At 32.4% G+C, this 26,943-nt stretch overlaps 1 protein-coding gene across 1 annotated transcript in view; it reads left to right on the plus strand.

The window, feature by feature from the left end:
• Positions 1-26,943, plus strand: part of GBE1 (1,4-alpha-glucan branching enzyme 1) — a 253,758-nt gene that overhangs the window by 103,387 nt on the left and 123,428 nt on the right. The window contains exons 4-6 of the mRNA XM_019732062.2: positions 21,269-21,394; positions 22,214-22,349; positions 24,677-24,767. Coding sequence (XP_019587621.2) covers positions 21,269-21,394; positions 22,214-22,349; positions 24,677-24,767 — 353 coding nt within the window. The remainder of the gene's footprint in view (positions 1-21,268; positions 21,395-22,213; positions 22,350-24,676; positions 24,768-26,943) is intronic.

Below are 26,943 nucleotides of genomic sequence, written 5' to 3' on the forward strand. Positions count from 1 at the left end.
AAATTCAACAGGTTCTGTCTTATTTAAAGGAAAAACAGAGGATTGATTTTAAAACACAACTAGCATTTATTTTCCTAGCCATTTAAAAGGAATTTTTTAAGGAAGTAGAAGAATTAACCTTGTGTTAGAAACTTTCATTTTTTTATACTTCTCAGATCAACTGCAAGTAATGTATCCTTATGTTATTTGTTGCTGTGCTATAGAAATAACATTGTTTTAAAACTCTTAAGCGTTGATTCATTATAACTTAGAAAAAGTGTAGTGTCCTTAATAAGAAAGAATTTTTACAGGATATGGCTGATAATAATATACACTTAAGGATATAGCTGGTATTGATAATGTGCAATCATAATGTGCAATACTTTAGATCATTGTAAACTCCAACATTAAACAAATAAAACGAAAGTAAAATCCGAAAGCAATCTGGAATTCATTAGGTCTTATTATATGAGGCTTAAAATGTTGCTACTTTGTGAAGGATGTCCAAATTTTCATGAAATGCCAGTCTCCCTTTTAATGCTATTTTTACTTTGACAACAGTTTCTGCGTACAATAAGAGTAGGATTTCAATGAAAACCCTGCATGTAAATATAGCAGTGTGGGATGTAAAAGCACGCTGAGCAGAATCTGCCACTGACAGCAACCAGGCTCTCACCTGGTTTTCTTGAAAAGCAAAATTCAGCATGTACACTGACCACACTGTAGCAGAGAATGCACAAGGCAGCAGGCTGAGTGCATCTGAGATACCAAGATTTAAGTTAGTGTTCAAGAAGAATGATTTTCTTCCCTTCTTAATAAATCTGAATATATATTGGCTCTAGTCATTTAATTTGTGTATTGGTGAGCATTTTTTAATAAACATTTAACCCTTCATTTTTTTTTTTTTTTGATAAATTCTGCAGGAACATCAGATAAGAAGGAAAGGGTGTGAGCCAGCATTTATCTGTAAACCTATCATAATAATTAATGAAAGGAATTAAACAAATATTTTACATAATATTAGAAGGTTTTTAGAAAGAAGACTTTTCTTAAAATTGGTAAGTTGCTTAAACATTTTTAAGACAACCATGAGTACACTGAATCTTACTAAAATAAGAACTTTTGAAATTTATTGTGTCTCAAAAATATTTTAGGGTAAAATCGTAAAAAAAATTGGGAAAACAAAAACACCTTTTAAAGTGTCTCATTTGTACCCTTGAGAGAATATTTTAAACAGAAACAGTTTTGGTGATGTCGGTATCCTCACAGGAGACCCTTCACTATGCTGGCTTCTCAGTCCCTTTGTCGCCTTTGCTCCGGTGATCTTGCCCTCCCAGCTGAGTCCCGCTAAGGTACGTGGCCCTCAGCCGTCCACTGTGGTGGTCCTGCTGTAGACATTGCCTTTATTCATCAACTTTCTCTGTTCCCCACGTTCATACCATCCACACGCATGTGCATCACATCCTGTGTAACAAACAGCACCTTCAGACACTGGTTCTCACGCTTTAGTGTGTATCAGAATCACCTGGCACACGTGTTCAAGACACACCCCAGGGTGTCTCATTCAGTAAGTCTGGGGGGCCTGCGAATTTGCGTTTTCACAGCTTCCCAGGTGATGCTGTGCGACTGGTGCAGGGTCCACACTTGGAGAACTGTCCAAAAGCCCGTTCTTGAGCCCATTCCACTAGATAATGATATGTTTTATAAAACAGAATCATGTCCTCAATTCTTTCTTTCTTTTTAAATACGTAGCTTTCAAGGTCTCTTGCAAACATAGGATGGTTTTATTTTGATTAGTTGTATACAACTGTTTTTAATTGTATTATGAGCCAGGTGCAATAAAAGGGTGCTTGAGAAAGATTTTATATTTTAGTTTTTTGTACATAGATAAACTCAGGCCTGGAAAAGTCTCTGTGGAATGACTGTTCCCCCCGCCCCCTCTTTTTCCTTTTTCACTCCCCAAAGTATGCTACTTTATTTTCCCATGTCGGATGATTCTAATCAGTGACACCTATACAATGACAGTGACAGAGCTCCTTAGTGTCATGGAGACCTGCCTCATTCCATCTCCTCCAACACAAGATTAGGGTACACAAGTTCATGTATTCACTTTATATTAAGCCCGTGCTAGGGCTCCGACTGTAATTTTTTTAAAAGGCAAAGCATCAGAGAAGTGGGAATAGCCTAAATTCATTGTTGACTAATTTTGAGTCCATCTACAATCTTGTTAGCTAAGTGTCATGCAAATTATTTTGTATACTGCATTGGATCAAAAGGGCTTTGGAATATGTCAGTTCATTATTTGCCATTTATACGTTGTATGGCTTTGAACAAGTTCCATGTCTGAGCCTTTTGACTAGTACCCAGTTTGCACTTTAAAAAAATATAATGACTAGATTTCAAAAACTTTCCAAAGAAATGGTATTCAAGCAGATTTTTATATTCTGATTTTTCATAGCCATAATAAATAAGAAATATTGTGATTGTTTTCTTTCAAGGTAAACAAATTTGAAATTGTGCCCTGTCATAATACATCTGGTAGAACGAGTCATCTTTGAGCTTCCTTACAGCCTAGTAACCTTATTCAATGCAGTGTCATGTCTTTCCTGAATATCTAACATACACTTGATGCAGTGTGACACTTTTCGTATGTACCCTGCTTTGACTTTATGTCAGCGACAATACTACCTGCATTTCAGAGAACACGTGTCTTCATGTCCTCTTGAGTAGTGTGGTAACAGCAGGACGTATACAAATGTGGATGGCCTGCGTTCATTTGCCATTTCTAGCACTTGCTACCTGTGTGCCCGTTGGCAAATCACATGCTCACCTCCCTGGCTTCCTCCATAGTGGGAATATTCATAGTACTTACTCCTTAGAATTGATGAGAGCATAAACACATTTTCAGTAATGCCTGGTACTCAGTTAAAGCTCCTTAATCTTAACTTTTTAGTTTTCCATGTGTATGCTGAGCGTTCATGTGTTTTATTCTTTGAAAGGTCTCATCTTTGAAGACTTTGTGAGTACAGGCCAACCATTTTATAAATTTGTATATAACAAAGCAGGATCTGATGGTTGTCTGTAAATCAGCATTATCTCACTCTCTACAAAATGCTCAGTTTCTTGAGACTCAGCTGGTGTGTTCATGGAATCAATCCCACCAATGACTGAAAATCCACGAGAGTGTTTGTCAGTGTGCTATGCCTGGCAATTATTCATGTGAAGAATTTTATGTGTTTTTGAAAGTTCGTTCTCTTAATTTACCGTTTACATTTTAAGAATCTAACAATCTTGGAACTGTGTATAAAATCTTTGTACAACTTCAAAAGAAATCCTAATGAAATGTTATGGGAGAGATCAAGGGGACTATGAGACCAAAATGAAACTACCACAGTGAAGACGGAGAATCCTTAATGAAGAAAGGAACTATTGGAAATGAGAAAAGCTAGTTGTTTTGAGACTAATCAAATACAAGGACTGGATGTGAATAATCAATGAGATCTAATCAATGGGAAAAAGCATATTATAGGAAATGTATTAAACTGTGAGTACAGGCATGAATTTGATGCTGTTCTTACATTGCACACACGTTTTATGCATTCAGTAACCACATGAACCTTTCGTATTTTGTAAAGACAAGTCCCATGGTCTTTTCAAGTGACCTCTAACAAGTCACAAGAACAAATTTGGCTGTTTCTGCTTGTAACTCCTGAAGCCTATCAACTATATACTGACTTATCACTTAGTACAATTATTTTGTGTTTTATGTAATTGCTCGAACATACTACACTGAAATTTGCTTAAAAATATAAAGGACATTTTAATTTGTCATATTTTATAAGTAATAGATAAAACAAATTTCCTAGGCTGATGGGTAGTGGGAATGTATTCTAAAAGAGAGATGCCTTTGCAAAAGGATACGTACCTTTACTATGTTTCAGCCTTCTTAAAGGGTAATTCACACATGTAAATTGTATACTACCAAGCAAATATTTGCTTTTCTTAGATTAGATGCTTTATATCGTTTATAAATAATCCTTATTTATGAAGAGAGGCTTCTACTAGACTTGAAAGATCATAATTTAAATTAAACTGAACTTCAAAAGTAACATATTTGAAAATAAGGAATTTTACAGTTTAGACTTATTAGACAATTCTGTTTTGCTTGTCTAATTAGTTTCAAATAAGATATTTTTCTAGAACAGTAAATGGTGAATTTAATATAGTTTAACTTTTTAGTTCTGGGTTTCAATAGTGCATGTGTTCTTGTAGGTTTTGGGAAGGATGAGGGAAGGTAATCCTATACAAAGACACAAAATATATTCGTGCATATGCACTCATATACAGCTGTTAATTTTAAATATCTGGACATATTGTAAAAATACATTTGCAGTAATACATATGAATCAAAAATTTCTAAGTGAGGTAATCTGATGAGATTCAAGTGTCCAATTGACATTTAATATGAGGAAACAAGCTCATTTTTTAACTTGTAAATCAACATAACCTTACAATTGACTTATCACTCTCAAAAGGTATGCTCTTCTCTTATTCTCCCCAAATGGTAAATTTAACAGTTCTTTTACCTTTTGTCTTTCTGTTACAGTTACCTTTAGTAAAGAAGTTTAGCTGATTCTAACTCTGTGGGATTTTTTGAATATTGTCCTTTTATTTGTAGCCTGGGGCTTCGTTGCCTTTTGTCTGAATTACCCCAGTGGCTTCCCTTGTCCACCACAGAAGATAGTAGTTTTCAAAGATAGCTTTGTATCGCCATCACAGAAAGAGGTCTGTATTTTAAGAGCTCCTAATAATTTCTATGGGTGGCAAATTTAGAACTACTGGCCTTATAGAAATAACTTTTGGGCAAGAGGTCTGGTACTGTGGGTTATTGTTTGATTTCCAGTAATTAGTTGTTTGATTTTATATCTTGGTTCCTCAGTTTATTTGCTGAATATATTTTACATGTCCCACCCAAAGACTTTTGAGGATACTTTTAAACAATGAAAATTATCTCATGATATGTCATTGTTATTTGTCTTGTACTGTTGATTGCTTAAGAACTTGGCACTTTTTTAGCTGCTACTTAACGAAACTCCTCAGTGTGACATTTTAATTTTCTTCATTAATTGATTAATTGTTTTAAATCTGTTCAGCATGTCAATTTCTTATTTGGAGGTGTCTGTAGTCCTCTAGAATGAGGTTTTGTTATTCTTATTCCATTTGTTTGTTTCTATCTCTGAATATCTACTTTATTCCATTCACTTCCTAGAATGGCCCATTTTCTGGCTTTGCTTTTCCAAATCTATTTCCTTCTTCAAAATGGCTTAAAAGTTCCTGCCTTATAGAAATAGCATCATGATTAAACATCTATTCCACATCCTCAGAACTTATATATGCTGTTCTTATTATTCTCTTATTACCCTGTTTTCTCTCTCTGTCTGTACATAGGAATATATGTATGTACACGTACCCAAAATATTGCTTGCTCTTCAGAATGAGCATCCTAGAGTCTGCAAACAAGAAGGAAATTTCGGGATCATCTCTGTCCAAAAGTCTTGTTTTAGTTAAGAAAATTGAACTTTAAGGAAGTTATGACTTGCCCAAGATCGTACATCTTTTCATGTTATTAAGGTTTGAGACTACAAAATATCAACTTATGCTCATTGCAAACTGCATTATTGTCCTTGCTTAAGGTATAAATAAGAAAATATCAGCAGAGATGCTTTTATTTGCGGTATGTTTCATGACTATAAGTAATCTTCCATGGATACTGTTCTCCTTTTATGAGTTTAAATTGTTAGAGCATTTTAGTTTGGAGATATATATATATATATATATATATATCTCCAAACTAAAATGCTCTCTCTCTCTCTCTCTCTCTCTCTATATATATATATATATATATATATATATATATATATATATATATATATATATAATTTAAAGTATTCAGTATATTCATGTATTTTGTTTACTTAGTAGCTTGTTCTAGTTTAACCCTTGCTTAACAGTCCTATGAGGTATAGATACTATAATTATTCTCAGTTTCAGTTGAAGAAAGTGGATGTTAGCTATATTAAATATTTTGTCTCATGTCATAAGTGGTTGATACAATAATCACTTTTGAGATGATTATCTGAGATGTTTGCTTTCTACCCTATTTTCTGCAAAATATTGAAATTGAGAGAACTGTAGTAATGAACTACCTCAAACCTTAATTAAATGGTGTGGAAACTTGGTGATTTGGCCACATGCTGATTAAGAGAAACAAACAACCATTTATTTTTAACTGTAATTACATAAAAAGTGGATAAAATAAATAAATATGGTAAATAGCATCCTGAAGAAATAGGTGCCCTGTTTTCAACTGATTTTTCTTTCTTGTGTTTTATATTTTGTGTGTGTGTGTGTGTGTGTGTGTGTGTGTGTTATCAACAGTGTGTGTGTGTATTTAATCAAGGACAGTTTCATATTGTTTTTAGAATAGACTTTTCTAGAGAGTCTATTTCTAGAGTTTTACCATTGCTTTTATCAAGTTGAATTAATATCTGGAATTTGATGCTGACATCCCTTCTTTCATCATTGGTGTGTCTGATTTGATCATAATATAGCTAAAATATTTCTTTGCCTTGAGCTTTTTAATTCATCAATTAATTTTCTTTTTCTTAATTTTGAAACTAGATATTATTTTTTTCAAAAGATGCAGTACATTTTTAAAAGTTTGTTTTAATTTGTTAAGTATGTGTTGTGTACGTTATCTCAGTAGGAAGCCCCCAGGTATAGGATTTAGTATTCATATTTTTAATAATCACTGCAAGAAATGGATAGCATTCTGTCTGTAGTTCTGCTGAACAATACTAAATCTCATTTTCAGATAATAACAAGAACCTATAATTTGTAGTTACCATAACATCTGTGGTCTCTGATCTGTTTTTTTCAAAATCTGAACAACTGTAAGACTTCTGTCATATTTTTATTTTATAATTGATAGCTCCATAAAATAGTTGGAGCAGCTTCCATTTTATTATTGTGGATCATGATATTTTTCATAGATTTAACTGTTCTCCTTAGGCAATTAAAATGATAAGGCTAAAATAAACACAAAGTATTTTCTTAAAATTATTTTATTTCAGTAACTCAGTAAGTTGTATTTGAATATATCATCTCTGTATCAAATCGATATATTTGTGGTAGTGGAGTTATATCTCCCTCTTTTGGAAAGCCAAGGCATGGCATTTTGATTGAAATCGAACTATTCTTTACAGATTTTCAGTTTACATAATTTCCTGAGCATACGGATGTAAAACTAATATTTTCCTTTGACATGGTTTTCCTTTAGAATTTTATAGCATTGATAAAAAAGTTAAACTTCTGTATCCATATGCATATATATGTATGTATATATATGTGTGTGTGTGTGTGTGTGTATATATACATATACACATATATATATACATATACATATATATATATATGTATGTTTAGAGTTGAGAACTATAGGCCATTTGATATGTTTCAACCCAGCAAAACTGTTTTTCTATTTGAAATGCTTTTCTTTTTATTTATAGAGTCCCTTTTACATTTTTGTAATTATTAAACATGATTCATAACGGGTGTTGAACAGCAGAACTTAAAACAATTAAGGAATATAGAAAGAAAACTGCAAAGCAGCTTTTCTCATAATTATCAACAGCCTGATCCTCCCTGCTGCCATTCACTCTTTTAGTTTTTGTGGATATTCATTCTGATCTGTTTCTAGGCATTTAGAAAACGTCTTTCTCCTTGTCTCTCTGCCTCTCTATATTTATATGCTTTTTATTATCACAGAAATGTGATGATTCTATGCCGGTTGGTTTCCAATTTCCTTTTTACCCCCACTCATTATATCATGCACATCTCAAAAGTTACCTTAGTATTTTACTTGAGTCAACTCTACACTCATATTAATGGAGTAATGCTTACATGTAGAAACTATTTACTCTGGCTAAGTAGTCTACCTTGGCTTAACTATTATAAAAATAAGTAAAAGTTCATGAATATTCTTAATGCATATCACATACATTTTTTTCTTTTAACAGCTAGTGTAATTTTATAATAATTTTGTGCATTCTTGAGGTAATAAAATCAGCACCCCGCCTTCACTACCATTGTTTAAAGAACAAAGTTTTACCTTCTATCATCTGGGCTGTCAAAGTGCTCTGAATTTACCTGTAAATTGTTCAGTAATATTGAGTATCTTGCATAGATTTTATTGTGTACCCTTTTGTAATTTAGCCTGCAGAATATGAAGAAGCACTTCCGATTTACAGATTTTTTTCAGTTAACCATTACCATATTGTAAGAAGACTACTTAGATGTAATATAAAAAGAAAATGTTTGCAAGAGTCAATTGGTTCTTTTACTTTATACAGTCACATCTAATATCAATTTGGTAGTTTTCATTTGTTTGTTTGATTTTCATAAATGACTTTCAGAACTTATTCAATTAGCATTCCTAAGAGTTTGAAAACACCACTTCAGCCTACAGAATCTAAATGGATCCTGTACAATGATATATGACTCTATATGTATATGGATTACTGTTATAAAATATGGTTGTGAACTGCTTCTGAATTGAAGGAGAAAAACTCTCAGAATAGGCTGTAGTTCATATACAAATTAGAATGTAATGAAATAGTATAATTTGAAGAAAATGCAGATAATACTTTTTATTGTTACCTTTGTAAATAACCATGTCATTGGCATTTGCTTATTTGTATTAAACTGGATTTACTCTACCATTATGCTTAATATTGTTAGTTTATGACGGCCAATTAATTCTATGTCATTTACTTAAGAGGTCACATTTAGTCATTTTAAGAGGTTTGAAGTGATGATAATAATGAAATAAGCTGTAATGTCTCGCACTGGTAATTACAGTGGGAGATATTTGCAAATCTCTGTTCTTGTGAATATTTTCACCATTCTTCCAAATGAACCTGCTAATCAAATGTGTAAGTAATACTCCACTAACCAGTAAATCTTGAAACATTATTTCTGGCAAATAGGTAATTTTACGGTGGATAGTTATAATAAATATTTGGTTGATGATATTTTTGAAGCAATTTTAAGCTCTCTTATAAGCATGGTCCTTTCCTGAAGAAACAGCTATAAGCTGTCTCATAAACAACTGTTTGTCAGCTAAGTAGCTACCTTTACCATTTGTTCTTGGGACATGAACTTGTTTTTAAAGTAATAACTATATCAAAACTAATTCTAACATCTGAAGAAATTAATCCTGTAGGTGATTTGTTTTTCCTTTCACAGCTTTTTGTTCATTTTCGGCTTGGGTCTGGGCATACCTATTTGTATTCATAGTGCTGGTATTGTTTTGACCCTTTTTAGTCTTCTATTTTTGCCCATCTATTGTTGAAATCTGGTGTATTCTCCTCCAGTTTTTTATGTCTGCCATTCCCAGGTTCTGTCTCCAAGTTTTCCTCATCTGAGTCTGTTTATTCCACTTCTTTTTTCAAACTTACCTTGACTTTGCAGTATCTCTTTCCCAATCTGGTGTGTTCTTTTAAAGCCATGCCCTACCTAAGGTCAAACTATCTACCTCTTACTTTTTCATAATAGTATTACTTCTAATCCTAGTTTAGGTACAAATTGCCCTCATGGCTGAATCCTCTGTCTCCTCTCAGGATTCCTATGTATTGCCAAGATCTGTTTCTTTTTGCATGATAATCATAGCAACTCTGCATATAAACTTTAAATTTCAAAATTTTAACATTGAAAACCAGAATCAAGGAGAAAATAATTTTTCCCATGCAAAACACTTGTTTGATTATTTCTCATGACAATGCTGATTCTGAATGTATATGTAATTCTGTATAGGGAGGTACAAATGGAAATTATGAGTATGTGAGGGAATTCATTGTGACTTGTCAATTATCTTTGAGTTTTGTATTATTTATGCTTATGGAGACAATGACATTTTATTAGATTAAGCATCATTCAGGGTTATTAGGCAAAAAAATATTGATCTCCATATAATTTATCTCATGTAATAGTTTCTTCCTTCCAGATCTTGTATGATTGCATCTGCTACCATGTTTCCCCGAAAATAAGACCTAGCCAGACAGTCAGCTCTAATGTGTCTTTTGGAGCAAAAATTAATATAAGACCTGGTCTTATTTTACTACAATATAATACTGGGTCTATAATATAATATAATAATGTAATATAATATAATATAATGTAATATAATACCCAGTATTATATAATATAATGTACTATAATATAGTATAATATTGGGTCTTATATTAATTTTTGCTCCAAAAGATGCCTTAGAGCTGATTGTCCGGCTAGGTCTTATTTTCGGGGAAACATGTTAGGTACAGAAACCTAGCTGCAAGGGAGTGTGAAAAATGTGATCTTAATCTTTGCATTCTGTTATAGAAAGGAATGCCATTAAGTGGTTTGACTAACTGAAGAACAATTTTTAATTAAAATAATTCATAAAACATAATACTGAACAGAAAATTTTCCTGTTTTAGTAATAGCTATTAAAGTGACAATGATAAATACTGTTTTGTAAAATGATCTATGTGATACATCGTATAGAAATTGTGAACTATTTTAATGATGGGTTAAAACTACAGGTTAAGATCAGAAACTTGAATAGATTCACCATATCCTTTTATGAAGGTATTCCTAGGTACAGTGGAAAACTTGATAAGTAAATTTTGTGAGAACATTTATAGATATACTCAGGACCTCAAATGAGTAAGTGATTGAAGTGAGATTAAATTTAAAAAGTGCTTCAGAATGATAAATTGGTAGGAGGATTAGACTATGAAAAAAGTAATTGTAAATTATTAGTGAATAAGAAATAAATTATAAAATTTAAGGAAAGATTGAAACACATTTTATTGCAGAGTACTTTTTATTACCTTCCAAGGTATTTATTATTATGAAGGTTTAGAGAATACATTCCCTGTAACTCTGCTGTTAGTTTTCTTTACACCATGAAAAGAAACTTTTAAAAAATCTGTCCTTTAATTATTGGAACACTGGTCCTTGTAGCTACTATGGTATGTCTTTTGCTTTCTCAGGTCTAGCTTCTGTCTCCTAAAGCTCTAGATTACAGACCACAGAATCAGAATGAAGGGTGACACATGGGGTTGTGGTAGTGGATACAGAGAAGTGGTTGGACATCTTTATTTGAAAATAAAAGTTCTAGTTCTCATCTAGTTCTCATCGCACATCCAGGGTTGAAAACTGCTGCCAAAGACACATATAAAAGTCTAATATTCTCTTTACTGAATTTAGGAGGAAAATGTTCATATTCCAGACTTGTCACAGTTCAGCGTATACAAATCAATTTCAAGTGTTTAATTCCCTCTGTTAAGGCTACAGGGACTGTATAACACATTTTAGAAAGATAACTATGAAAAACATTATTTTTCTCTTTTTATGAGTGCTTATAGAAGTGAATCACATGTATCTAGAAAATTAGACTCTTCATAAATATCTGTTCCCTGATTGCTCCCTTTATTTGAATACTGATTCTAGAAATACTTTAAATGTATTAGTAGACTTTCTTTTTCTTATACCCATGTACTGTGAAATATCTTGTACTTATTTTATAATCTTTTATGCTTTTGTCCTTCAGTGTGGGCAGAACATATTTTAAATGTGATTATAAAGTCTGGAGAATTGAACACTTTCATTTTTCTTTAGCAGTATTTTTTTTAAATAAAAGTATTTCATGCTTTTTGTTCTAAATTATGTAGGCTTCAATTTTTTTAAAGAGAGCTTTTATTTCGTATTTGATCTTTTAATGCTGTGTAAGAAAAAGAAAGAAAATTACATTTTATGACTGTTTAGATGGATATTATTTTTGGTTATGTTTAATAGAAGTATTTGCACTTTGACCAAGAGTGCCTTCAAATAATAATGAATAAAGGTACTCCTACAGGACATAACCTTTTTCTCATGGTAAAGTACATACTATATAATCCTTTTGTGATTTAAATATTTACATTTAACCTGAGTTCTTTTATTGGGTAGCACAGTTGAATGTATGTTAAATGCCACCATGAATGTTTAAACCTTTTGAATAAAAATAATTTTATTTTCCTTTACACTTCAGTCTGTTCACCTTTACCTATTCTAATATGCCAATAGCGATAAGTTTTCCCAAGTGACTCCTTGTGTCCTTGATTGGAAAAAAAAAAAAAAAAAAAATCATGGACAGATTTTTTTTTTTTTTTAAAACAGTTAACCATAGGTCACTGCATCTCAGCATATGAATATTTACTGAGCCTGACACAGAAATCAGGTGGGTAATTCCCTGACTTGTGCTGTATCAACCACATTGTCAAAGTTTCCTTGCTTCTCCAGAGGGCTTGTCAAACTGGGAGATCAAAGCTCTTTAGCTGTCCTATGCCTGTGCTATCTACACAATTGGAATATCTATGTTTAGTAAGTTAAATACACCTGAACTAGGAAACCTTAAAATGAATAGCTCTATTGTGAAGACTCCTATTATATACCACTACGTCCCATCATCACTGTCTCCACCTACAGTGGTCACTTTAATTCTTGAACTTTTATGACCTGTAAAAATGCTATAAAAATTAGTTGACAAAAAATTATCCAATTGCATATCTTGTGTTACTCTCTCATACAGATAGTCATTATCTGTTTCCCGTTATATTGTTTCATCACTTTCTCATTTCTTGATGGTCATACTTATTTCCCTATCAATATTTATACACACCTATTTGTAGTTCTCCTTCCCCTAATACTGCCTATGTCTGGCAAAAGACATGTCTTTGTGGAAGAAGTGAGAAAAAAAGAATGACAGTGTTGTAATGTATACTATGAGACTTTAATTTATAAAGGATATTTAAATATTAGGAAGCAGTATTTTCATGATTAACTCTTTTCATTGTCATTAATTATATTCTTGGATATATCAGCTTCAATATGTAATGAATATATAATTGAATGTTTTCTCAAAAGATCTTATGATTTTTAGAATTATATATTCTATATCTAGTTTCTGGAATTTTTTTCTAGATTTCTTCTAAGGGCTGAATTACTTTTTTTTTTCTTCTCCCATTCTCTTTAATTTACTTCATTGCAATAGCACTTAGAATGATTGCTTAAGAATGATATTCTTTTGTTCAAGTGATTTGATTTATCATCATACAGACTTTTGTAATTATACTTAATAAAATATTTTAGAGAGGTTTAACTCATCTTACGATAGTATCACCCCCATTCTAACACTTCTGAAAATACCTCTTAGATTTTTGTATTGATATTATACCAGATTATAACTCTGTTTACTTAATAGAATTCTAGCCTTCACTGCACATGGATGAGTCTCTTTGAAGTTCACTTTTTCAGTAATGAAAACTCACTGATTTTTTCCCCTTTTCATAGCTTTTTTCTTTTATTACTATATTGATCGTTCAATTTCTTGGAAGTTTAAATCCTATATTTTTATATCATCTGTAATTCATTTGTTTTCTTGTCTAAGACACCTAATCAATCTTTACCCAGTTACAACATTTCAGCATTGTTCTTATTCTTTTCACTTTGGAGTAGTTATTCTCACTTGCCCATTGATGCCTGCTTGCTAAACCTCAGATAATCCTTTTGGATTTTGTCTTTTTGTAGTGACCTCTCTTTATAAGGTTTTTGTTCAGGTAATGTACCTGAAATGAAGCAAACAGTTTATCAGTTCTACTTAGTTTTTTTTTTTTTCTTTTCTTTTTTAAAGATTTCTCTCAGTCAAAAGAGAAACAGGAAACAATATTATAGTTATAATACTTCTTAACTAGACTAGAAGATTGGGGAAGTAGGATGGAAACCTTTGGGAATAAAATTCCTTTTTATAGGTATAGGAACATCTGTCTCTAAATCATTCTAAATAAGAACTTGCTTTTAAAAGAATCAACTACTGTTCTATCTACATTTTTTAAAAACAGTATTCTGCAGTTTCTTCTCTCCCATGTGTATTATAGAAATGAATGTTTATATCTCTGTAATTCTACAATTGGTATTAAATCAGGAGCAAAGTAGCTATGAGTATTATACCTCAAAAACCTCAAAAATAGTCTTTTTGTTCTGTACATTGGTGTCCTTTATGCCATAGTTTAGTATAATTTCATCTGATACTTGTTTTTGTCACATTACAAATTCATTTTTCATAACAAATATACGTAATCTTTTCTGTCAAGGAAAGTTCTTTTTTATTAGTGACTTGATTTCTTTTAGAAAATCCTTTTAGTATTCCTACTCACAGTGTTGTTATTGGATTCAACCTGGCAAAATTTTCTTGGTTCTTATTTAAAAAAAAAAAAAAAAAATGAATTGTGATAGCATGTTTTAAAATAAGAAATCCCATACGAAGCTAAAAAAATGGGAGATGATTAAAATTTATTAATAGATTATTGCTTTTGATTTTCAGCTGATTTCTGTCTTTTCCTTAGTCAAGCTACTAGCAAGGATGTCACCTCTTCTTTTGTATATTGTCCGATACTGGGTTACATAAGAGCTTGAAGGGCTTAATCTAACCATTGAATCTCTTTTCCACCTCCCTCAATCCCTGAACATTATAGATTATATCACAAGGACAGGGTAATTTTCAGTGATGATTTTATATGCATATGGCTTATGTAAGGTTGTTTGATCAATTGAAAATTATGAAGTAAATTATGATTTCAAGATAGGGATCTCGAAAATGTATGAACTATAGTATCCAGGTAAAATTAACAGAAAATTTTAAGAATTTCAAAAAATAGTATTATGTTTACTTGATACCTGTAACAGTTTCATTCTATAACCAATGGTAATATCAGTTACTCATATAGCTCATATGTAATCCTAATTTATATAATTTTACTAATAAATTATACATAGTTTTATTAAAGTTTATCCACAAAGTGTTCATTTACATACCAGGGCATTATTATTATTAGAAAAATGCCTCGATACTTTTATTGGTGTCTTAGTTTTCTTTCCTTATTAATTTAAAAATTAACACAGAGTTCATAATGATACCTGTTAGTATCAATTAGTGTGTCTGATATTCCTGATTGTAAAATTCAGAATGAAATTTCTTCAGTGAACATTATCATTATTATTATTGTTATTATTTTATTATTTTTCAAACTGATCATCTATTTATTTAAACAGTCTAATGTCTGTATAATGAAGCAAATATGCCAGGTATTGGGTAGAAAAAATAGCCACTTAGCTTTTCCTTGTGGTAAATTTCAAGTCTTTATTTGTGTCATGTAAAGAGTGATTCTTTTTTGTTTGATCTCTGAAAATAATTACATCGGTGTAGGCAAGCAATAAAAATTGCACATTGCAAATTCACTTTTTTGAAGGATCCCCTATCAGTTCTGAAGCTCAGCAACATTTGTTCTGAAGGAGTTTGCTTTTCCTGGAAATCGTCAAGGAGATTTTACCTTGTTTAGTAAAGGTCACTGAAATGCTTTGGTATATGTTTGTCTTCTTTGAGGAGTAAGAAGTTAATAAGAGATAAAATGTGTTATTTAGACAATTCATTAAGATTACTTTATCTCTTAACTCTTTCTGGCACTGACAAAGTTTAAATTTTAAGTACATTCCATTTTATTCTTCGAAAAGTGATTGCCTCCAATTTTGCCTTTATGGTTGTACTAGTTTCCAACGGATGCTGCAAAAAAGTGGTGGCTTTAAACAACAAAAATTTCTTCACTCACAGTTTTGGAGACCAGAAGTTAAAGATCTGTATCACCTGGCTAAAGTCAAGGTGTGGGCAGAGACACACCCTCTCTGGAAGCTCCAGGGTGGACTCGGTTCCTTAGCACGTCCATCGTCTGGTGGCTGCTGGCATTGCTTGGCTAGCGTCTGCATCACTGCAGTCTCTGCCTCCTGGGCCACATTGCTTTTTCCTTTCTGTCTGATGTAAAATATCCCTCTGCCTCTCTCTGATAAGGATATATGTGATTGCCTTTCTGGATAATCTTTCCATTTTAAGATCCTTTTATCACATCTTAAGATCCATTTTTTGCCATATAAAGTATCATTCACAGATTCTAGAGAAATGGATGTGGACATCTGAGAGGCTGTTTTTCAGCCTCCCTAAATGGCAAAAGATTCTTTCATACCTAAACTTACTAAATATTAAAATTGTTTCAAACAGGAATAAAAACAAAACTGTGAAAACAATGTATACTCTCAGGTCCTTTTTCTTTTTTTTAACAAAGATTAGTTAAATTTTAGTTGAATTAAAATAGGATTTAAGAGCTTTTTAAATATTATATTATGTAATTTAAAGTTTTGATTATATCTATGCATTTTAAAATAAGGTTTATATTACATTGTTTGTAAATATTAAAACCACACACATCTTCAGGATTCTGGTCATTGGTAGAATCATCAGATTCTTCTCTGAAATATCACAATTTTCCTACTTAATTATGAACACTTTCTCTATTTTTGTTCCACACACTTCTAAAAATTAAGAATAAACTGCAATATGTCCTGTATGTATGTGTGTATATTTCTTTCTCTCTCTCTCTTTCTACACACACACACACACACACACACACACACACACAGAGGCATATGATATATATATGTATATATATGTATATATATACACATAAATATATACACACACATATAATACACAGATGTAGATATATTTCAGCAACATTTTGTATGTACGCACAATACTAATGTTTGCATTGCACATTGGTGTGGCTGTGCCCATTGTTTTAGATATATATTTATATATGTTATCAATTATATATTTTATATACTGATATATTTGTATATTGTGTATATAATATCAATTATACTAGATATTGTATATATTAGAGGTAATTTAAAGGAGGAGGAGATAACATTGATTTATGAATTAGGAATGACTTTGCTTGGTTATTTACTTTGACCTGTACCTCATTAAGCAGTTATCTTTATTAATATCTTTTCACCCCTCTTTAAGCAACTTTTGTTTTTTTTTAAGGTTTTCCTCATAGCATGTAGTTGTGATTTGGGTAGTATAATCAGGGCAAACTGCATTATATTATTTAATATCTATGTCTTTTCTCTTGGCTAGCCACACATTTACTCACGAAACCCAGAGTTACATACAATAATATTTTCCATAATATACTAACACTTCTAATGAGCTGAACACATCCACTGTTTTTATGTAAAATTGTCGGCCACCTGAAGAGCATCTTTTCTCAGTAATTTTCCAGTCCATGTTTGGCAAGAAGCATTTCAAAATATATTCCCAAAATGAATGAATACACACACACACACACACACACACACACACACACACACACGTTTTAGCTCTTCACTATTTTACCAAACTGTTTCTTATAGTGTATATTTCAGTTCTGAATGACATTTTCTAAGTAAAAGTGGACTTCATGCAATTCACTAAGTCAAATTAGCTTTTGCACAGGTAGACGTTTCTTTTATTCACTTTTCAATGTAATTTAATGTATTTGATGATAACCTCCCATAAGTCAAAGAGTTAATTTGGTTTATTAAAAAAGGAACCTAATTTGGATCATTTTTACCATGATCCAAAATGTTACAGTTTTACAAAATAGCTATTTGCCCTCTAAAAAATGTGTCATATTATTTTCATTAGTATATTCATTTAAAGTGATTTGATGCATTTTTAAAGTTCTATTTTTAACACTGTATGAATACAGTTAAGGTACACAATATACTAACTGAGTAGCACAGATCCAGGAATATGTGTGCAATTATATAATAAATATATTTGTAATCCTTATTGAAATATGTATTTTTTTTTCTAATTATAGAAGCTGTGCGAGTGAAATGAAGTGATAATATAGAAACATACAACTGGAAAATAAAAGCTACTAATAATCTCTATCCATAGCCAACCAGCTCAATATTTTTTCTATGCATCTTTTGAAATAAGTTATTAGTTTGTGTACATTTTCACATTAAGAAGCTACAGTACATTTTTTATAACTTGAAAAAATTTTTCTTGCAACCTTCAATATAATCCAATAGTGTAATTTTTAAACAGCTATACATTATTCAGTCATTCACTCTTTGCCAATGAAAATAACATTAAGATTAATAGACGAGGATATAGTTCTTTGGGCACATTTCTAATATGTCCACAGGGCAGACTTCTATAATTTCAATTGCTGAGTCACTGAAGTTTACTTGTTTTGAATTTTTGATGCATGTCACCAAATTGCTATTTAGAACTTTTATACTGTGTTCTACTCATGCTAGTAGTGTATAAGACTTCCAATTTGGAATTACCACGTGACCTCTTTTACTCATCAGATGTTAGGCTTATTGTTAATAGATCATTCAAGCTAGCTCTTTCTTTTCAATTTGCTATAATGGCATATGCTATTTTGAGGTTGCAAATTAAATTATACAAAGTCTTATAATCTAAAAAATTTTTTCATCTGAATCTGAACTCGCGAATAAAAATCTCAGAAGTACCTACCCTCTTCTCTGCCCCATCCCTACCCCTGCAAAAAAAAAAAAAAAAAAAGAAGTTTGTGAGTGAAATTTAGTCCAGAAAGGTTATGTTCTTTACCCATTTGGATGTCTCTCAAGTTTGGTTTATTTAGATTTATCATAATACTTTCAGCTGGTTATCAAAACAATTTAGGAATAGCAAATCAGAAGTGAGGGGAGGTGGCTATTATAGGCAAGTATGTTGGTTAGGAAAGTCTAAACTGCTGTACAAAGATACCTCCAAAATTCAGCAGCCTAAAGAACAGAGAAATTAATTTACCTTTATGTAATGACCACAGACAAGTGTTCCAGATTTGGTGGGAAGCTTTGTTCTACATATCATTAAGGGACCGAGGCTATTATTTTATTACTAAGGAAGAAGGAGGGAATTAGATAATTAAAAATTTGCACCCCAAGAAACAACACTAGTAGAAATAACTAATAGATATGTCTAATAGGAAACCGTGATAGAAATGGAGAAACCGAACTTTTGGAAACAAATATATTGAAGTCCTTCAGTGAGTGAGTAAATAATCTGTTGTCAGGTGCAGGATTTGACTTTACCTTACCTACAAAGCTTCTAAGTTAACCTCTTACTGTTTCATGGATTCTGGCAGAAAACAGGACTCCTGCGTCAGAGACAAATGGTTTTATTACTCATGACACAGTAAGCAGTATGAGCATCATATTTGCATTGATCCCACCTGCATTCCAAATCCCACAGGGTTAACACGGTGTGGTCTAGATGGATGTTACTGACACAGTTGGTTTGCCTCATAGCTGAGGAATATTCACCTTGGGGAATCCGTTCTTCTATATCAAGCAGGAAGTGAGCCTGTTCTGTGTCTTCAAGGGAGACATTATCATGTTTCTCAGGATTGTTGACACACACAACATGAGAAGTAGCCCCTCTCAAGAAAAAGTCAGGGCCTTGTATTCTTGGTATACAGCAAAATCTGTAGCAGTGTGAGACCCACAGAAAGACTGTTCCTTCCAATCCCCGTCCTTCAGTAGCCTTAGAAGACATTTCATGTGTACAGCAAGCTAAATTAATGTGCCAAAGAATGGGGAAATTATATTCAGCACGGGGAGATTCTTCATATTCTTAAAGTTGCAAATCTTCTCTCTGCCAAAAGACAAAAAAATAGTTATTCATTGATGACCATCCTTTGGAGGAGTTGTAGAGCCATTTGCAAAAAAGAGAGAAGATGGATGGATTATGCAAAACGCTATTCATTGGAAACTGTTTTCTAGTATTTTATTTCCCCATAGCCTATTTTGGGTTGATGAGAGAGCAAAAGGTCCTTTTCTCAAACATATCACTGCTGTGTATTATACTAGAAATTCATGTGGCTTGATGGACCTATCTTTTGGGATAAAATACCCCTAAAGTGGATTGAATTTGTTCATTCATGTTTTTATGATAATTACTTGAATAACAGCACACTTGGCTGTGATTGGCTTCAATAAGTGGTAGGAATAATGAAGGATAAAGAACTGAATTCATGTAAGTTAGGCATTTCTTTTTACCACGCACCTGCCCCTACATCATGAATCATGATTTATTCTTTTTTGTTATCTGAGGGAAGTGTTGTGGAAGTCTGTTAAGAATAAGGACATGAGTATGGGAAGCTCTGTGTTCAGCTTTTGGCTCTGCCACTCGATCACTTTGGGATTTTTGGCATCTCACTTAATATTTGTGTCGTAAAGATTCTCTGGAACCAAGTGAGCTATGACTATGAAAGTCTTTTCTAAACTATAAAACATTATACCAATATTTAATTACCAGGAGTTATGCACACTTGAGCTTTTCTTTGTTAAAGGAGACTGAAGAATATGTTCTCTCTTAATGTTGAGAATATAGTATAGCTCCGAATATGAACACTTTTGGTCATACAGCACCTACTTTTAGAAGGTTTAATTAAAAAAGACTTTAAAAAAGTATAATTTAACTACATGGAGCTTTGTTCATGTAGTTTTCTTTTTTATCTAACCATACTGATAAATCAAAGTCCTCTATTCAATACCAAGTCTAAAATGGTAGATTCAGTAATAATTGTATTTGCATTTTATTGTTATTTTTTATTATTGATAATAATAGTAGTACTATTGGTAAATATAGGATTGGATGGCTAAAGGGGAAAATTTTTGGTTTTGTGTGGTAAAAACATACTTCAAATAGGGATTAGAAGAAGTTAAGAAGGGGTAGAAAATATTTATAGAGTAGTGTGTGTGTGTGTGTGTGTGTGTGTGTGTGTGCACGCGCGTGCGTGCACATGTGCACACATAATACAAGTGTTAATCAAAACCCATTTTTCTCCTTTAGCTTCTTGAAAATGTTATCATTAATTACCATGAAAAAGAAAGGAGATGGCAATATAACTCGTCACTTTTTAAACTAGAGTAGGATTATTTCCTCCTGATGATTGATTTATCGACTGTAGTTCCCAAATAATATCCATGTCTTTTTATTATCTACTGTATGCTGACTTTAATTAACCACTCTCATGGTTGGTTTGCAATGATTGAAATTGCTGGAGAATCGTAAAATATTCAAGTTGGAAGTGACTTTAAGGATCATATACTATAGCAGATGAGGAAAGCAAGGTCCACAGAATTTAAACATCTTTAAGGTCATGCATCTGGATGAAGTTTAGATTCTTAAGATCATTCCTTCTTTTCAGACTTGTAACAGTAGTCATAAACTATTATGCATTATTTTAGTTTTGAAGTATTTTAAAGCCATAATGTCTTATTCTCTTTTTAGGTCGTTATTAGGAGTAAAAGTGGAGAGATCTTGTATCGTATTTCACCGTGGGCGAAGTATGTGGCTCGTGAAGGTGATAATGTGAATTATGATTGGATACACTGGGATCCAGAACACACATATAAAGTGAGAACAACTAATCTTTAAATAAATGCTTGTCCCAGTATTTCTAGGAAAATTAATTTTTACTTTTACAACTTTTATAGTAATGTTCAACTTTTCTCTTCACTGCTGGTTTAATATTTCACATCATATTGTACCAGTTTGGTATACATATATCAGAGTCTATCATCTGTAGCCAATAAAACGTAAAAGTGGGTTTTTATCATGTGTTTCTGAGATGAGGGAGGGGGAGAAAACTAAATTTCTACATAGTGACCTATAAGGATTACTGATTAAAAAAAATTAACCACAATTTCTGATTCATCAAAGACTTTCAGTGATGTAATGTTACTCACTGTCGTGGGTTTGAAGCAGGATCAATGTCCTTAGAAAAAGGAATAGTGAAGACATCTTATGAATGTATTAATAAGGGTAAATTTTAAGGTTGTCTTATTGACAGGAGTTTTAGGTATCTTTGAACTCACTTTTCTGTCCTTAAAGTTATTGAAGCTTGTTGATAAGTGCTTGGCATTTAATAATTATGTATGCATTTCACAGCTGTTGTGTTTTCTCTAAGGCTTAGGCTCAAAATATATGTTTACTCAATGATAAGGCGTAAACCATTATGTGATTGCTCTTTTAAAATAGATTCATTAAAATGATTCTAAAAATGATGTTTTTTCAAAAGAACATTTAATGGATATAGCCAATGCCTTTTATATGTGAAAACGGTTCAAGAGTATTTGACTGAGTTGATTCACCATTTCACTTAACATGCTTAGTCAGCTAGTGTCATCCCTGCATTTCTGTTCTAATTCTATGTGTAATTTTTATATTCTGTAGTTTAAGCATTCCAGACCAAAGAAGCCAAGAGGTCTAAGAATTTATGAATCTCATGTGGGAATTTCTTCTCATGAAGGAAAAGTAGCCTCTTATAAACACTTTACATGTAATATACTACCAAGAATTAAAGACCTTGGTAAGTAATAACTGTGATTTTTGTTCAGATACAATTTTAATGAATCTGTTCTCTTATTAGAAAAGCTAATTACAAGTGTCTCTGTTTTGTGTTGAGTTTAAATATGTAATAGATATGCATTTTATTTTAGGTTTCTCAAATTGCCCTGCAATAGTGATAGCATAGAAAAGAGAAATGGATGAGCACAAGAATTTAAGACATTACTCCAAGGTCAATTTTAAGTAATGTGAACTGATGGCTTGCAAAATTGTAGATAAATACATAAGCATAATTACTTTTTTTTTACAGGAGAGTACTTTTATCAATTTCAGTGGTCATTGATTAAAACCTGTTCATTTTAGTCTGTTAGGGGAAAAAATATTACATTTGTAAGATAGCTGGAACTCATTTTATAGCAGAGTCGTGTGTGTGTGTGTGTGTGTGTGTGTGTGTTTGTGTGTGTGTACATATAATACATACACATATCTAGCTCTTGTCTGGGTGACACATTTGACAAATATTTATGGTGCTTCTGTGTGAGACAAATTGTTCTAGATGTTTGTATACGGGACTATAATGACACAGGGTCTGTCTTCATGGGAACAACCAGGAGAGTGAATAGTGTCCTGCTGAACTATTGATTCAGTATGCCTTAAATCTGTTCTTTTTATTATTATAGGTGATGCTTTTTTATTATTTCACAACATATTAGCACCGGCTCGAAAGCCTAAGTGGGAAGATAAAATACATTTAATTATTCTGCTTTTACTAAACAGTCCAAATTTTGGCTAGAGGAAAGTTTTGCAACTTATGGTTAAAGTTTTCAGTTATATATGGATCTGGGATTATCTGTGATGATGACGTCAGGTTCTAGAAACCAAAACTAAATAAATGTATGGAGAATTTAATATGAGTTATAGTTAATAGATATTATATTAAAACTGTTGTATTTGAGATGTTCTGTCGTTTTGTAATGTAACAAATGGTTTATGACCCAGTTCTTATATTATAGAACACGTGGCAGAATAAGGATTCTCTCATTCATCTTTGTGTTTGAATTGCCTGGGCCACTATTCTGAACATAAATAAATCCGGAAATGATTAATGCCATAAAATTAATAATAAAAACTATAAATTGGTGCTTGAGCATAAGAATATTTACTATATAATAGAGAAGTAAACTGCAAGCTATATTTTGGTATGAAGCATATAGTTGATTTATGTTAGCTGAGCAGTAGTTCATATACATATTTCTATATAGCCAGACAGTTAATTTGATTTTTTTTTACAGTAGAAAGGCCAACAATTATACCTTTTCAGCAGATTATAAACCATGGAGTTTATGTTATTTTTTAAACTTATGAATCCCTAATTTTGAATGTGAATTTGTAATTGTTCCAATATACAGTTACTGAAATATGTGCAAGAGAACCTATATTGACATGAATTTGACTTTGAAACCAGAATAAGAATATTTTCTATGTATGTTACAGAAATATAACTTTCAGAGCAATCAAGTCATATTTGGAAATATTAGCAAATTGTACTTGGAAGAAGAAAAAACTGATTTTTTTTAGTTTTTTTTTTTTTTTTTTTAAAGAATACAAGTTTCTTCTCTGATTATTTGCTACCATTAAAAACACATTAGTAAAGACTTATGTGTTACAGATTTTTGAAAAGGCAGTGTCTACCTTTCTGAGTCACTTCATTTAGTATTAGAGCAAATAGTTTTCAGATAGAGAAAAAGAACTTTGTGTATATGTGTGCACACATGTGCACATATGCAAATTTGGAGTAATTTTACAGGTGCAAGCAACAGTGGAATGTAGAAGAATTAATGCTGATTCTGTAAAAGCTACCTTGTGGAAAAAATGGATTTGTTGCTATATCTCATGCTATCTAGTAGAAAAACTGAAACATAAAGGAAAAGTAAAATAAAAAGTATCTGGCATGTGATTGGTTACTTTTATTCAGCATTCATAATCTTCAGTATGAATATTACAAGTATAACTGAAGTTTAGCATATGCAGATTGCCATCTTTAATATTCTAAATCCAAATTAAGAGTATATTTGCATATAATTTATTACTTGTTAAAATGAAGACATTTGAAATACCTATTAGAGTTAGATTGTAACTTTCAAAAACTGTCCGATTTTGTGTTAGAAGTTCAGACAAGCAAAATGTGTTAAAGTAGTAGAACTTTTCAAATTGACCGAGTCATTTATATGTAAATGATTATATGCAAAATTTAATATCTTTAGAACAAGGATTCTGTGTTCATATATATTTTTATTACTTTTTTTTCTAACTTTGCTTTTAACTTCTCTTTGACCTTTGCTTATATAGGATACAACTGCATTCAGCTGATGGCGATCATGGAGCACGCTTATTATGCCTGTTTTGGTTACCAAATCACAAGCTTCTTTGCAGCTTCAAGGTAAAATGAAAGACTCATTATATCCATTCTTCTTTGGGCAAAAAAAATAAAATAAATATTTTTTTACATTTTATATGATATTGTTTTGTAACCTATTTTAGGGTTTAACAGATTTAATAGTAGCTGAAAATTTTTACTAATATTATAGACTCTCTTCTCATCTAGCCTTAGAAATTGGACTTGATTTAACATTGGTTTTTGTGAAATGATTTCTGATAAAGAATGTCCAGTTAACTGCTGAAATTTTCATGCACTTGGAGGCCCAAGCTTTAATCAGAAAATCGTGTCCTACAGAAGTCATTATCGCCAGAGCTCACTTTTATGGAAAGAGGTTGACTCATGTAAGAAGGTGACTGAGGAGTCGATTGGTAGGACATACACTACCCACAGAAGGACAGTCCTTTTTCTCAGGCTGAAATCCAAGGCATGTGGCTCTCTGGAAAGAAAGACACCATGGGGTCCTATGCAACTGACGAGGTGCTGACTTGAATGACCACAAGTTGAGCAAGTCTGACATTGTCTCTGCCTCACGGAGCTCTCACTATGGTGGAATATAGATATTAATCCAATAATCATACACTTCATCATTTCTACCGATAATAAAAGCTATGAAGAAAATGACAGGGTGCTATAGTAGCATGGAATCAGAGACCTAATCAGTTAGATTAGACATGAACCGACGTTGGAACTGAGATCTAAAACCTGATTAACTGGGGGGAGCAGTGAAGTTAACTTGAGGGAGCAGTGAAGTGGCAATAGGTAAATAGAATTCCAGACGTAAAAACAAGATTCATTTAACTGTTTCTCTTTTTAGTAGTTCTTCTTGAATAAGTTATTGTTACTTACTACTTCTAATTCCTCCACTTTTCTTCTTTCTTGAACTCATTCCAAGTAGTCTCTGCACCTCGTCACTAAAATTACTCGTCACTAAAATTACAGGGTACTGATGGCCTACACACTGTCAAGTCCAAAGATCCGTTCTTAGCTGACTGGCACTGCCAACAGCATTTGGCACAACGGATACTCCCACATTCTCAGAACTTTTGTCTTTCCTTGGCTTTCAGAATAGTATTCCCTCCTGTTCTTTCCCCACCTCTCCTATTTCTTCTTCCTTGTTTCCTTTACTCTTCCTGACCAGTAAAGGTTGGATCTCCCTTGGTTCCTTTCTCTTTTGTGTCTGTGAAGCACCTTGGGGGTCTCATCAAGCCTCATCCATTCTTATGGCTTTAATACGCTTTATATTCCAACTCCCAAATTTAACTCTCCAGTCCTGACCTCTGTTGTGAACTTTGAACAATATCTATTTGGCACTGGGGTATCTAATACTTAACATGTCCCAAATTAAATTCCTGATCTTAACTTCCAACCTCCCCCTCCTATCATCTTCCCTAGTTCAATAAATGACATCATCTCCCAGTTGTTCAAGCCAAACCCCTTTTCATTATATTTGACTCTCCTTTTCTCTCCCTCCCTACATTCGGTATCGTAAAACCTAACTACCTGAAACTTCAAAATGCATCTCAAATCTGACTGATTCAACTGCTACCACCGTGGTCTAAGTTGCTGTTATCTCTTACCCCTATTATTCAAAGGCTCTTTGGCAAGTCACTCTGTTTTCTCTTGCTCTTCTACCCTTCCACCCTAGCCTCCTCCTCCCTCCACACACGGACCTCTTTCTGCACAATGGCTAGAGTAGCCATTTTAAAATAAAAGTAAGGTCACGTCACTCTTTTGCTCAGAATCATCTAATGATTCCTCTCTTTCAAAATAAAAGCCAAGGTCTTCTATTGGTCCTTAAGACCCTATGTGATTTGGGTCATGGCTGCCCCACTGGTCTCATCTCTTTCTTGGTTATTTCATTCCAGACACACTACTCTATTTGCTATTCTTCAAATAAAGATAGCTCATTTCTGTCCCTAATACTTATTCTCTCTGAACACTGTTCCCCGTAGATATTCACATGTCTTACTCCGTGTATCTTTCAGGTCTTCACACGAATATTGCCTCATGAAACTTTCACTGGTGAACCTACCTATTTAAACCTGCCCTTCCTACCAGTGGTTTTCCTTCATTTTTCTTAAGATAATTTATTGCTATCCAATATTCCACATATCTTGCTTATTTATTTGTTGTCCCCCAAATAGAGTGTAAATTCCATAAAGGCAGTGATATTTAT

Source organism: Rhinolophus sinicus, linkage group LG01 (assembly GCF_036562045.2).
Source record: "Rhinolophus sinicus isolate RSC01 linkage group LG01, ASM3656204v1, whole genome shotgun sequence".
Taxonomy (NCBI): Eukaryota; Metazoa; Chordata; class Mammalia; order Chiroptera; family Rhinolophidae; genus Rhinolophus; species Rhinolophus sinicus.